We start from the raw sequence: 14,141 nt of genomic DNA on the forward strand, positions 1-14,141 counted from the left end.
ACAAACCATTTCTGTATGGACATCGCTTTTTGCACGGGGGCATGGTCATGCTAAAACAGTTCCCCAAACTGTTGCCACAAAGTTAGATGCACAGAATCGTCTAGAATGTCATTGTATGCTGTAGCGTTAAGATTTGCCTTCACTGGAACTAAGGGGCCTTGCCCCAACCATGAAAAACAGCCCCAATACGCATTGCGGCAGGTAGCGTTCTCCTGGCATCCACCAAACCTAGATTCCTCTGTCGGACTGCCAGATGGTGAAGCGTGATTCATTACTCCAGAGAATGTGTTTCCACTGCTCTAGAGTCCAATGGTGGCAAGCTTTACACCATTCCAGCCGACGCTTGGCATTGTGCATAGTGATCTTAGGCTTGTGTGCAGCTCCTCGGCCATGGAAACCCATTTCATGAAGCCCCCAACGAATAATTATTGTGCTTACGTTGCTTCCAGAGGCAGTTTGGAACTCGGTAGTGAGTGTTGCAACTGAGGACAGATGATATTTTCGCGACATGTGATTCAGCACTCAGCGGTCCTGTTCTGTGGGCTTGTGTGGCCTACCACTTCACGGCTGAGCCGTTGTTGCTACTAGACGTTTCCACTTCACAATAACAGCACTTACATTTGACCGGGACAGCTCTAGCAGGGAAGAAAATTGACGAACTGACTTGTTGGAAATGTGTCATTCTATGAAGATGCCACTTTGAAAGTCACTGAGATCTTCAGTAAGGCCATTCTACTGCGAACTGCTGTGTGCTCGATTTTATACACCTGTCAGCAATGGGTGTGGCTGAAATAGACAAATCCACTAACTTGAATTGGTGTCCACTTTTGTATATATAGTGTTTTCACCCCTTGACTTTTTCCACATTTAGTTTTGTTACAGCCTGAATTTAAAATTGATTACATTTAGATTTTTTTTGTCACTGGCCTACACACAATATCTCATAATGTCAAAGTGAAATTATGTTTTTAGACATTTTTCACAAATGAATAACAAAAAATGAAAAGCTGAAATGTCTTGAGTCAGTAAGTATTCAACCTTTTTGTTATGGCAAGCCTAAATAAGTTCAGGAGTAAAAATGTGCTTAACAAGTCATATAATAAGTTGCATGGACTCACTTAGTGTGCAGTGAATTTCAAACACAGATTCAACCACAAAGACCACAGAGGTGTTCCAATGCTTCGCAAAGAAGGGCACCTATTGGTAGATGGCTAAAAAAAATGAATAATGCAGAATATCCCTTTGAGCATGATGAAGTTATTCATTACACTTTGGATGGTGCATCAATACACCCAGTCACTCCAAAGAGAGGAAGGAAACCACTCAGGGATTTCACCATGAGGCCAATGGTGATATTAAAACAGTTACATCGTTTAATGGCTGTGATTGAAAACAGAGGATGGATCAACAACATTGTAGTTAATCCACAATACTAACCTAAATGACAGAGTGAAAAGAAGGAAGCCTGTACATAATACAAATATTCCAACATATGCATCCTGTTTGCAATAAGGGACTAAAGTAAAACCCCAAAATGTGTCAAAGAAATTAACTTTATGTCCTGAATACAAATCGTTATGTTTGGGGCAAATCCAACACAACACATCACTGAGTCCCAATTTATATTTTCACGCATGGTTGTGGCTGCATCATGTTATGGGTACACTTGTCATCTCAAGGACTAAGAAGTTTTTTTGTTGATAAAAAAGAAACGGAATAGAATTAAACATAAGCAAATCCCAGAGGAAAAGCTGGTTCAGTCTGCTTTCCAAAAGACATTGCAACACAAATTCATCTTTCAGCAGAACAATAACCTAACACACAAGTCCAAATGCACACTGGAGTTGCTTACCAATATGACATTGAATGTTCCCAAGTAGCCTAGTAACAGTTTTGACTTAAATCGTCTTGAAAATCTATGGCAAGACTTGAAAATGGCTGTCTAGAAAGGATCAACAATCAACTTGACAGAGCTTGAAGAATTAAAAAAAAAAAAATCTGTAAATATTGTACAATCCAGGTTTGCAAAGCTCTTAGAGACTTACCCAGAAAGACTCACAGTTGTAATCGCTGCCGAAGGTGATTTTAACATTGACACAGCGGTGTGAATAATTATGTAAATTAGATATTTATGTATTTAATGTTCAATACATTTGCAAACATTTCTAAAAACATGTTTTCACTTTGTCATTATGGGGTATTGCGTGATGGGTGAGACAAAAACAATTTAATCCAATTTAATCAGGTTGTAACACAACAAAATGTGGAATAAGTCAATGGGTATGAATACTTTCTGAAGGCACTCTAGCTCACTGAAAACCCCCACGGGCAGTTTATGTCATATGGACAAATGGTTTATGAATACTAATAAATGTTTAAGCTATAATTATTCCACTGTTTTATAATCCCTATGTAATTATGAGGCTAGTTTAGAATCGTACTGTATGCCCCTTCAAATTATGATATTGTAAAGATATACTGATCTAAATGATCGTGGGTCACAAATTAACTTGTAATTCTACATTAATGCATGGTAGGTCGTATGAGAAAATGTATAACTAATTGATTCAGATTAAACCCATTCCGATGGCTTGAACCAGTGATACTACTCACTGGCAAAGTCTTGTACCAGGAAAGTTGTGACATAGAAGTCTCCCTCCCACACAGGCCAAAGAACCATACTTTCCCATCACTCTTACCATCTTTCCTATCTCATCAGATACTAATTTCTGTCACTATAGTTACTTTTTTCCCTTTCTCTTTGTTCTTGGTCCGGTGTGAGGAGAAGGCCTCCTTTTGTTGTGGTGAAGAGCACTATTGACAGTGGTCAGGATTGGTTGATAGAAGAACCATTCTTCTCAAGCTTCGGAGCTGTGGGTGTAAGGGTCCAGGGGACAACCATGTGCTTTGTAACACGGCCGGCCCTGCTCAGTCATTTACCATAAGAAGTGGAAATTTCCCACCGCAATTGTAACATAATACCATAAAGATTGAGGTCTGGAAGTGGCATCAATCATGTGAATGTGGGTCGGTTGACCCTGACCCTGAGGTGAGTGTGGCCGGCTGGTCAGGGTCCATTAAGAGGGAGAATGTGATGGGAGGAATGAAATGGTGTGAAAGAGCGAGTACACTAGGAGATGCTACAGTTGCAGACACACTTCAAACATAATGGCAGCTAAGGGTGGCATACTGTATGTCAAAGCTACAGCATATTCACAGTAGAAATGCATATGCGTGTGTGACTTTCTCAATAAATGGGTGGGTGGAATAGACAAAAAAATGTCTGGTCCAATCAGTGCCCTCTGAGAAACAGAGAGTGAGTTTAGGCAAATATTGTCTATTATATTGACAAGATATTCAAGTGACTGCTCTAACAATGGAAATGCATGTCCTCAAAGTGACCATTCTAGCCAATGAGATGGCAGATACGCGTCTGAACAACAGGACATAGAGATAGATAAAGGACTCATCATGGGCATCCCTATTTTAAAGTTGTCAATTCTCTTCTTCTTCATTGGCTGATTGCTCCCAACTCATAGGAATCCCCACCCAGTTGACTACTTTAAAAAGGTGGAAGCCATCAATGGCAATGTCCACGCCAAAACTTATATCCATGATGAGTCCTCTATCTATCTATCTCTATGACAACAGGCTCCGATATAGAAGTTGCAAAAATATCAGTGCATTCGTAACAACTTAACCATTACGAAACTTCAATTAGATCAAATAAGCCTCAGGTAGTAAATTAGCAATTACATTTTGACGTCCATACAAAAATTCCTCACTTTGTGGGCTTATTTTCGTGGACAGATTTTGTGCGGAGTAAAACCTCTCGCTTCACCTCTTCCTTTCCGGCTTATGACAAAAAGCAATGTAGACAAATACTGTGCCATCTGATTGGTTGAAGGTGATCCAATTGTTGACAAGTTAGTTTTGAAGAAGGCCCCTCAATACAGAGGTAGGCTCAAACTGCAAGGAGGAATGCCAGACTGATACGTGAAGTGAAATAGAATGGTGAACGTAGCGATCAGGATTTATTAAACATATTGGTCAAATCAGATGTACACTATCCCTGATGCAGTGAAAAGAATAATAACATCTAAAAAATAAAAAATATAAGAAAGCTTTATGCTACATCTTCTTGAGTGCGGACCAATCACACCTTTTTAATTATCTGAATTCACCGGTTTAATGCACCAACCAAACTTCTGGGAGAGCCAGATGGTCCCCTTCTGATTAGTACATGTCCTCTTAATCAGAAATGACCGTTAAATGTCAAGCGCTGTACAACGCGCAATCAGATTGAATCCCAGCCTAGGTCTCTTTGGCCTTTTACTGTAAGAGTGGGACAGGAGACTCTGCAGTCTGCTTCTATTGATTGAGTTGTTAGCATGGAGTTAACTCCAACACAGACAGTCTTTTATCTTGAGAAAACCAGTTGTATTTAAAATGGCAGGAAAGTGCACCACTTATCTCTCTTTACTAATGGCGAAGACAGCATGAGTATCGACAGTATGCAGCCCTTTCATGTATCATTGGATGGTGGACTGTTAAGTTTGAACCTAGGGGAAATCTTTAAAGATCTACACTCCCCATGCCCTATCAAAATGTCTTCACAATTCTCTGATTATTCAAGGATACAAACATTAGAGATTCAATGGAAATGTTTATGAGGAAATATAAGGGCTCTATTCAATCTGTATTGGGAAAGTTCAACATCACAGCGTGATTTAAAATTAAAGGCAATGTTCCCGTGTTAGCGGGGTCTGTATTCACGGTAAACGCTGTATACAGTGACTTCGGAAAGTATTCAGACCCCTTGACTTTTTCCACAGCCTTATTCTAAAATTGATTAAATAAATACAAATTGTCAGCAATCTACACACAATACCCCATAATGACAAAGCGAAAACAGGTTTATATATATATATATATATATATATATATACACACACACACATATAAACATTTAAAAACCGTATTTACATAAGCATTCAGACCCTTTGCTATGAGACTCGAAATTGAGCTTAGGTGCATCATATTTCCATTGATAATCCTTGAGATGTTTCTACAACTTGATTGGAGTCCACCTGTGGTAAATTCAATTGATTGGACATGATTTGGAAGGCACACACCTGTCTATATAATGTCCCACAGTTGACAGTGCATGTCAGAGCAAAAACCAAGCCATGAGGTCCAAGGAATTGTCCCCAGAGCTCCGAGACAGGCTTGTGTCGAGGCACGGATATGAGGAAGGGTACCAAAACATTTCTGCAGCATTGAAGGTCCCCAAGAACACAGTGGCCTCCATCATTCTTAAATGGAAGAAGTTTGGAACCACCAATACTCTTCCTAGAGCTGGCCGCCCGACCAAATTAAGCAATCGGGGGAGAAGGGCGTTGGTAGGGTGGTGACCAAGAACCTGATGGAGTTCCTCTGTGGAGATGGGAGAAACTTCCAGTAGGACAACCATCTCTGCAGCACTCCACCAATCAGGCCTTTAAGGTAGAGTGGCCAGACGGAAGCCACTCCTCAGTAAAAGGCACGACAGCACACTTGGAGTTTGCCAAAAGGCACCTAAAGACTCTCAGACCATGAGAAACAAGAATCTCTGGTCTGATGAAACCAAGATTGAACTCTTTAGCCTGAAAGACTGGGAGACTAGTCAGGATCGAGGCAAAGATGAATGGAGAAAAGTACAGAGAGATCCTTAATGAAAACCTGCTCCAGAGCACTCAGGACCTCAGACTGGGGCGAAGGTTTCAACAGGACAACGACCCTAAGCACACAGCCAAGACAACGCAGGAGTGGTTTCGGGACAAGTCTCTGAATGTCCTTGAGTGGCCCAGCCAGAGCCCGGACTTGAACCCGATCGAACATCTCTGGAGAGACCTAAAAATAGCTGTGCTGCAACACCCCACATTCAACCTGACAGAGCTTGAGAGGATCTAGAGCTTCAACAAAGTACTGAGTAAAGGGTCCGAATATTTATTTCAGGTCTTTTTTTTGTAATTTTGTTATTAACAAAAAATTCTAAAAACCTGTTTTTGCTTTGTCACTACGGAGTATTGTGTGTAGATTGATGAGAGAAAAAAACAATTGAATCAATTTTAGAAAAAAGACTGTAACCTAACAAAATGTGAAAAAAGTAAAGGGGCCTGAATACTTTCCGAAGGCACTGTGTCGGCTCAATCTTAAATGACCTTTACATTTCTATTGCGCAATATGCAACGCTTAAGCTATACAAATTGAATTGAGCCCCTAGTCTTGAACATGTAATAAGTCGCGTAAGACACATTACATATCAAAATCAACACACATTCTATATCTGAGCGATCAAACCAAGACATTCTTTTGGCGGATCTTTCAAGGTGTCCAATATCAGTATCTTTAAGTACTCTCTGCTTGTAAATCAATCAAATTGACATCCGGTGCATCAAATCAATAAAGCTTGAGAATTGAGAGGCAAAAAAATACAAAGGAGACATGTTTTAACCACAGTATGAAGAAGCATCAAAATGTTTAATTGTAACTTTACATAATATGCCCATAATTAACAAAATAATGAGGTGAGCTGCTCTTCATTCATACAAATTTCAACAGATCTGTGTAAAATACATTACATGTAGTTCACCTGACCGGTTAACATCAGATTTATCACATTTCTACATTTCTTATGTACATTTAAAAGTGTGATCATTTATTAGGGTTTGTTTACAATGATTTACAAGACAAAGCGTGACACAGAACATAGGATGCTTCGGATAAAAGTGTAAACACAACAAACTTCAAAGTCATACAGAGAAAACAAACAGCCCAAATGCCAAAAATATGCATGCATGCTTCCTTCCTCCCTTCCTTGAAGAAATCCCAGGTAGAGAGTGGGAAAGGAAACATATGTAACATTTTGGAACTGAGAATGGTATAGGCTGAATAGAGTTGCAGGATCCAAGCTGAGTTAGTGTGTAACACAAATGAATCGACCTGGATATTGAGGTTAAATTAATCCTTTGGTTTTTGTCTTATTAAAATACTGTACAAGAAAACATTAGAACTAAGTACAATTTGTTAGAAGTTGCCTTTTATGACTGTATGCCCTTGTCATTCCCTTAGAAACACAATCATACACAATCACAATAAAATATGGCAAAATAAAAAAGGAGTAGCAATTCAAATATTATTTTATATTCTAAATCTATACTTAAATAAATCAAGGAGTCTTGATATGTATAAAGTATATGTGTTGACAGATACTGAGAAATACGTTGAAACATCTTCACATACAGTCAGGTCCAAAATTATTGGCACCCTTGATAAAGATGAGCAGAAAAAACAAATACTGAGCTATATTTTATGCAAAAAAAAATGTTTACTTCCATTATTTTACACTAATACAATTGCTCAGACAAAGAGATTTAGTTTAACAAGTAATATATATATATATATATATATATATATATATACACATGAAAAATCTGAAAAAATAGAGCTGTGGCCATGCACACCAGTGGTAGATTTGGCGTTGAAAGAAGGATGCATACGCAGAAAATAACCCCATACCCACTGTAAAATAAGGTGGATTTTTTATGTTATGGGGCTATTTTGCTTCCACTGGTCCTCAGGCCCTTGTTAAGTATGGCATAATAAACTTTACCCAGTACGAGGACATTTTAGCCAAAAACCTGGTTGCCTCTGCCATGAGGCTGAAACTTGGCTCTAACTGGGTCTTCCAGCAAGACAATAACCCGAAGTACACATCAAAATCCACAAAGAAAATGGTTAATTGACCACAAAATTAACATTTTGCAATGGTCATTTGTCTCAGGAAATCTGTGGTCGAACACCTATGGTTTGAATTGAAAAGGGCAGCCCATAAGGATCTGGAAAGATTCTGTATGGAGGAATGTTCTAAGATCCCTCCCAATGTGTTCTTCAATCTCATATTATCCTTGCAAGGTGAAGTATTGTGTGTATTCCTGCTAGGACTACCCATATGAAAATGTATGCACACACGACTAAGTAACTTTGGCATTTATTATTTTGATTATTATTATAATAGGTATTGAAAGGTATTTAAAACAGGGTGCCAATCATTTTGACCCCTATCTTTTTGAGAATGTTTTTCATTACTTAAACTCTTTCTCTGAGCATTTGTATTAGTATAAAATCATATAATTTTCCTTTTTTTTTTATACATACAATATAGCTCAGTATTATGTATTATTGATTTTTTACAGTATTCTTTGCTCATCTTTATCAAGGTTGCTAATAATTTTGGACCTGACTGTATATGACACATGGAGAAGACATGCATTTAAATGCCATTCTAAATGTTATGCCATTGCTCTTTGACAATGAAGTTAAACATAACAAACACAGGCATGTTTCAATACTGATATACCAGTTTTCTTCCTTTTTTCCCGCTGTTCTTTGCATCTGACTTCTTTATTAGCCCATGACATGCTGTACTGCTGGTAGGCTAAGCCATGGGAGGAATCCTCAGCACAGGATACATTACCTCAGAGTGAGGCAACCATATAGTCAAGTCACAAGCTATTCTATCTAGACCCATAGGCTGCTCTGTTCATTTAGTCTGGATTGAACTTGGGCAGACCATACATTAAAATAAAACATAAAGGAGCTTTTATCTTTGTATCAAAATGAGCACACATCTCACCAGCAACAGGCCCTTGGCATTGTTCTTTCAGACTCACGTCACATGACATTCAAACTTCCAGTGCCGACCTGCTCTTCCTGAACTCTTAAGGAGATGTATTCACAGGGAGAAAGTGCAGACTACAAACTTCCTCGCAGAGAGCCAATAGGACGTCCAGAACCCTCCAGCTCGGCTGGGCAGAGATCCAACCAGAGAGCAGACAAGTCACTCTGGAAAAAAAAACATTACAGGGCGTGGAGATGAGGCACACTTTGCTTGCTGACACTCAACGTCTCAATAAAGGGATTCTGTTATCACCAGGTTCACTTCAGCACGCCGTGTTGTTGAGAGACTGATAAAAATAGAGCAAGAACTCGTCATAAAACAGAAGCGTTCGCAGTCCTTTCAGGTGCATTCCGGCTCCCCTTTTGGTCAGGCGGTTCAAACACAGGTCCCCTGATGTGTTACTGCGTGCAGTTTGCGGTTCTTCAGGCCATGGTACTTATCTTTGAAGTCTCCAGGTTTCTGCTGCGAGGTGTCAATCAGGGCACTGGCGATGGCAATGCCTACAGGGAGAAACACATGGGGAAGGGAGAAAGGGGAAGGGAGGAGGGAGAGAGACAGAAGGGAGGTGAGCTTCAAAGAAGACACTCAGCAGTGTGGCAAAGTAAAACACAGCAGACAGTAATTAGCTCACTGCCTCCCGCCCGCTTAAACCCATTCCCAACTCCCAGAAACGCTTCCCAAAGTCTTGCCCAAGCCCTCACATATCAGAGTTCAGCAGGAGACGAGGGACTACATGTCACTGAAGCATAGCTCTATACCTCTCTAGGCTGCTATGGGCTGTTCTTTTTCTCAAAACAACAATCTGATGGTCTGCTATTTTCTCCACAATGCAACAAAAAAAAGTGGAGAACACAATGACACCAGATGTTTACTGTAGTTAATATGGATTTTCAGTATGGCTTGCCCTCTGTACAGCGGTAGGCTTGACTAGTATACTCATTAGGACAGGAAGTAAATCTCCTAGTATGCAGCCCAAAAAACTAAAGAGAAAAACAAGGAAAAACTCTACATGTTTAAGCGTTTCACACACCAGTGATGCCTGGGTTTTTGCAGAGGGAAAGCTGATGTCTAATCAAATCAAATTTGTATTTGTCACATGTGCCGAATATAACAGGTGTAGTAGACCTTACAGTGAAATGCTTACTTACAATGATATGTGTGTGTGAGTGTGCGCAGTGTGCCTATGCATGTGTGTGGTCAAGCCACAGTGCGCCTTAGGTAGGCATGGCAACAATCGCCTCCGTGTTCAATACCGCCGCCATGGACAGGAGGCCAACCCTCAGCACCGATTACAGAACAAGATGTCTGAGTCAGAGAGGAATAGAGAGAGGGACAAAGTGGGGGTGGAGGAGAGAAAAGAGCCTGGGCTGACACTCTTAGTCTACAGCCTGACGTGTCTGGTCAGTGGAGCCAGTCCTGTCAGCCCTTTCACTCCAAATCACAACCAGATCCTTTTCAACACCGTTACCTGACACTTTTTCTATAGCAATCACTATACGTAACACTGCAGCTAATATGTCTGACCTTGACATTCAAAGCAATCACTACTATTGGATAGAAACCACCACCACATGTAACTCTTGAAAGAAACTTTCCACACTTGAAAGTAACACTTTGTTTTACTGTAAAGGAAAGCTTTTCAAAGAAAACCTTTTCATGAAATGTTATCGTTATAGATGCCAATTTGGTGACTCAACCAAAGATGAAAGCTTACAACAGCGGTTCCCAAACTCGGTCCTGGGTCCCACCCTGGGTGCACGTTTTGGTTTTTGCCTTATCACTACACAGCTGATTCAAATAATCTACTAATCATCAAGGTTTGGCTATTTGAATCAGCTGTGTAGTGATAAGGCAAAAACCAAAACATGCCCCCCTTGGGATCCCCAGGCCGAGTTTGGGAAATGCTGGCTTATAACCAAATAGCTTATTTTTCATGATTGCTAATTAAAGCCAATGCCTTCTGGATAACCAGAGATATGCATCTCAAATCAAATGAATTGGACAACATAATGAAATCAGGATACAGGTGAGCGGAGGTGAAGGGCGAGCGGAGGTGAAGGGCGCTCCCTGCTAATGCAACCTACTAAGGGAATTGTTTTGTCAGGTGAGGTTGCTGGATCACTAACCCTGATGTACAAAGCGGTTTGGAACAGGAAGGGCCTTTCTAGCACTAGGGACCCCAAATACATATAATTTTCAATCAAACAGGAATGGGACATAATACTATGATACTGACCAGGGTTTCAGTGAAGAGAAATACAGTAAAAAGGCCAGGTCTTTCTTGAATGTGTTTATTTTTTATAAAGATTAAATAAAACAAAAACTAAATAAGAAGAACAAGCGCATTATTCTGATGGCAACTTGTAATGAAATATAATAGAATTAGTGTCATCTGCATGGCAATAAAGGAGCAGAGTTAAAGTTATCACTTTCTAACACAGATTACAGCTGCTTGACTTTCAGGTTTAGCTTTCAGTATTTCTGCTGACCAGGCAGGATTTCTCCATGAGCTACTGTTGGTTCCCCATTATTCAAATAGCGTCATCAAGAGTGAGAATCCTTGTTAAAACCTTGTCCTAGTTTGATACACCACATGACTAAAAGTATTTGGACATCTGCTTGTCAAACATCTCATTCCAAAATCATGGGCATTCATATGGAGTTGGTCCCCCCCTTTGCTGCTATAACAGCCTCCACTGTTCTGGCAAGGCTTTCCACTAGATGTTGGAACATTGCTGCAGGGACTTTCTTCCATTCAGCCACAAGAGCATTAGTGAGGTCATGCACTGATGTTGGGTGATTAGGCCTTGCTCGCAGTCGGTATTCCAATTCATCCCAAAAGTGTTCAATGGGGTTGAGGTCAGGGCTCTGTGCAGGCCACCGATCTTGACAAACCATTGCTCTATGGACCTAGCTTTGTGCACGGGGGCATTGTCATTCTGAAACAGGAAATGGCTTTCCCCAAACTGTTGCCACAAAGTTGGACGCACAGAATCATCTAGAATGTCAATGTATGCTGTAGCGTCAAGATTTCCCTTCACTGGAACTAAGGGGCCTAGCCCGAACTATGAAAAACAGCCCCAGACCATTATTCCTCCTCCACTTAACTTTACAGTTGGCACCATGTATTGGGGAAGGTAGTGTTCTCCTGGCATCTGCCAAACCCAGATTCAGTTATTGTGCTGACATTGCTTCTAGAAGCACTTTGGAACCCGGTAGTGAGTGTTGCAAGCGCTACGCGCTTCAGCACTCGGCGGTCCCGTTCTGTGAGCTTGTGTGACCTTCGACTTTGCGGCTGAGCTGTTGTTGCTCCTAGACATTTCCACTTCACAATAACAGCACTTACAGTTGACCGGGGCAGCTCTAGAGGGGCAGAAATTTGACAAACTGACTTGTTGGAATCCTATAACGTTGCCATATTAAACGTCACTGAACTCTTCAGTAAGGCCATTCTACTGCCAATGCTTTTCTATGGAGATTGCATGGCTGTGTGCTCGATTTTATACACCTGTCAGAAACAGGTGTGGCTGAAATTGCCGAATCTACTAATTTGAAGGGGTGTCCACATACTTTTGTATGTAGTGTATCTTCACCTGACAATGTGGTTGACAATGTTGACCAGATGTGCAAGCCTCATCTCAAAGTCAGTTCCTATTGTAACTGAATTGAATGCATACTGTTTCTAAATCTGTTAAATACAGATTATTAACAGTCTTTTAAATCCTCATCAACCAAACTGGCAGGACAGATATTATCTGAGACTAGGAGTGAATGAAAGAGTCACATAAGAGGATCTACTCTGGGTCAATAACCTCTGCTTCCCACTTGGTTCTCATATCACTGTCAACAAGCTCTCCACTCACAACTGCACAGGGGGAACAGTAGGAGACAAGATGACGTCTCTGATACCCTCAGAATAACTGGACAACACTGTAGTCCAGCCCAGCCTGCACTGTAGGTCAGAGAGAGAAAGAGAGCCCTGGATGTGAATAGACACTATGCCTGGAAACAGAACACCTTACACTAGCATACCCTTACATTCCCAATAATGGCGACATAAAAGGAAAAGGGATTAAGAAAAAAAGAGCAATTATATCTTTATTTTGTATGCGTTATCTTTCCTCGACACACTCAGCAGCGCATGTTAGTTTAACGAGCTTAGAAAAAGCCAAGGCCACCGGACCACGAGGCTGTGATGGGAAACGGGGCGTCATGGTGGCAGCACGGCAGAGAGAGATAGAGAGATGGTCAGGAGAGCAGAAAAGGAGAGATAACTGGGACCCTGATTGTGTTTTTCCTCCATTTTCCATTGCTTGCTTGGGAAACTTCAAGAGAATTATAAACCAATGCCACATTGAACTGAGACTGGGAGACTTACAGTGCCTAGTGAAACTTTACGCACCCCTTGCACAGTCTTCAAATTCTATTGCCTTAAAATGAAATCTAAAAAGGAATTACAGTAGATTTTTTCGACTACAGATCTACACCGAACATTTTCCTAATTAATAAAAAATAAAAATAACAAAAATGTCTTGATTGTGTATGTTTTCACACCCCAGAGTTATTACTTGGTGGAAGCACCTTTGGGAGCCATTACAGCTGTGAATCATTTTGTATAAGATTCTACCAACTTTGCACAACTCTTAGGGCAACATACTGTATATCTATTGTTTTTGTCAAAATTGCTCAAGCTCAGTTAATGTGAATGGGAATCATTGATGGGCAGCAATATTCAAACCTTCAAAAATTTAAGTCAGGACTGAGACTGGACCGGAAGGAACATTCACAACTCTTGGAAAGCCATTCTGGTGTGTCTTTGTCAGTAACATGTGTGCAATTTACCCTCTGAAAAATGTCACTACATATATCCCACGGTAAGATATACAGAAGGCTGTGGGTTTTTTGAGCCTGACAAATTCTCCTGTCCCTGCCGATGACAAGCATACCCATAACATGATGCTGCCACCACAATACTTGAAAATACAGAGGGTTTCACTCTGTGTTGTATTGAATTTGACTCAAACTTGCAGTTTTAATTTAGGCCAAAAAGTTAATTTCTTTGCTGTGTTGTCTTGCAGTATTACTTAATGGCCTTGTTGCAAACAGAATGGATGATTTGGAGTGGATTTTTTAACACAAGCTTCCTTTTCACTTTGTCATACAGACCAGTAATGTGGAGTGAAATCAATGTTGGTGACCCTCTGGGTATTGTCAGGTGGCACCATCATGTAATGGCAACACACTATCACAGTTTATTGTGAAATAGACACATTACTTATTCAAAATTTGTGACAGGCACATAAAAAATTACATTTATTCATGTCCACCACACGATTTTCTTCCTAACGCATTTGTGTCAAGTAGAAGATTTTCTTCATAAAGAATTAAAATGTGTTGTACAGTGAGGGAAAAAAGTATT

General features: G+C 40.4%; 1 protein-coding gene across 1 annotated transcript in view; it reads right to left on the bottom strand.

The window, feature by feature from the left end:
• Window positions 1-8,188: 8,188 nt before the first annotated feature.
• The window catches only part of LOC115153302 (attractin-like protein 1), a 332,646-nt gene continuing 326,693 nt past the window's right edge, over window positions 8,189-14,141 (bottom strand). The window contains exon 30 of the mRNA XM_029698596.1: window positions 8,189-9,222. Coding sequence (XP_029554456.1) covers window positions 9,098-9,222 — 125 coding nt within the window. The 3' untranslated portion in view covers window positions 8,189-9,097. The remainder of the gene's footprint in view (window positions 9,223-14,141) is intronic.

The sequence above is a fragment of the Salmo trutta genome, chromosome 18 (genome assembly GCF_901001165.1).
Source record: "Salmo trutta chromosome 18, fSalTru1.1, whole genome shotgun sequence".
In the NCBI taxonomy this organism is placed as follows: domain Eukaryota; kingdom Metazoa; phylum Chordata; class Actinopteri; order Salmoniformes; family Salmonidae; genus Salmo; species Salmo trutta.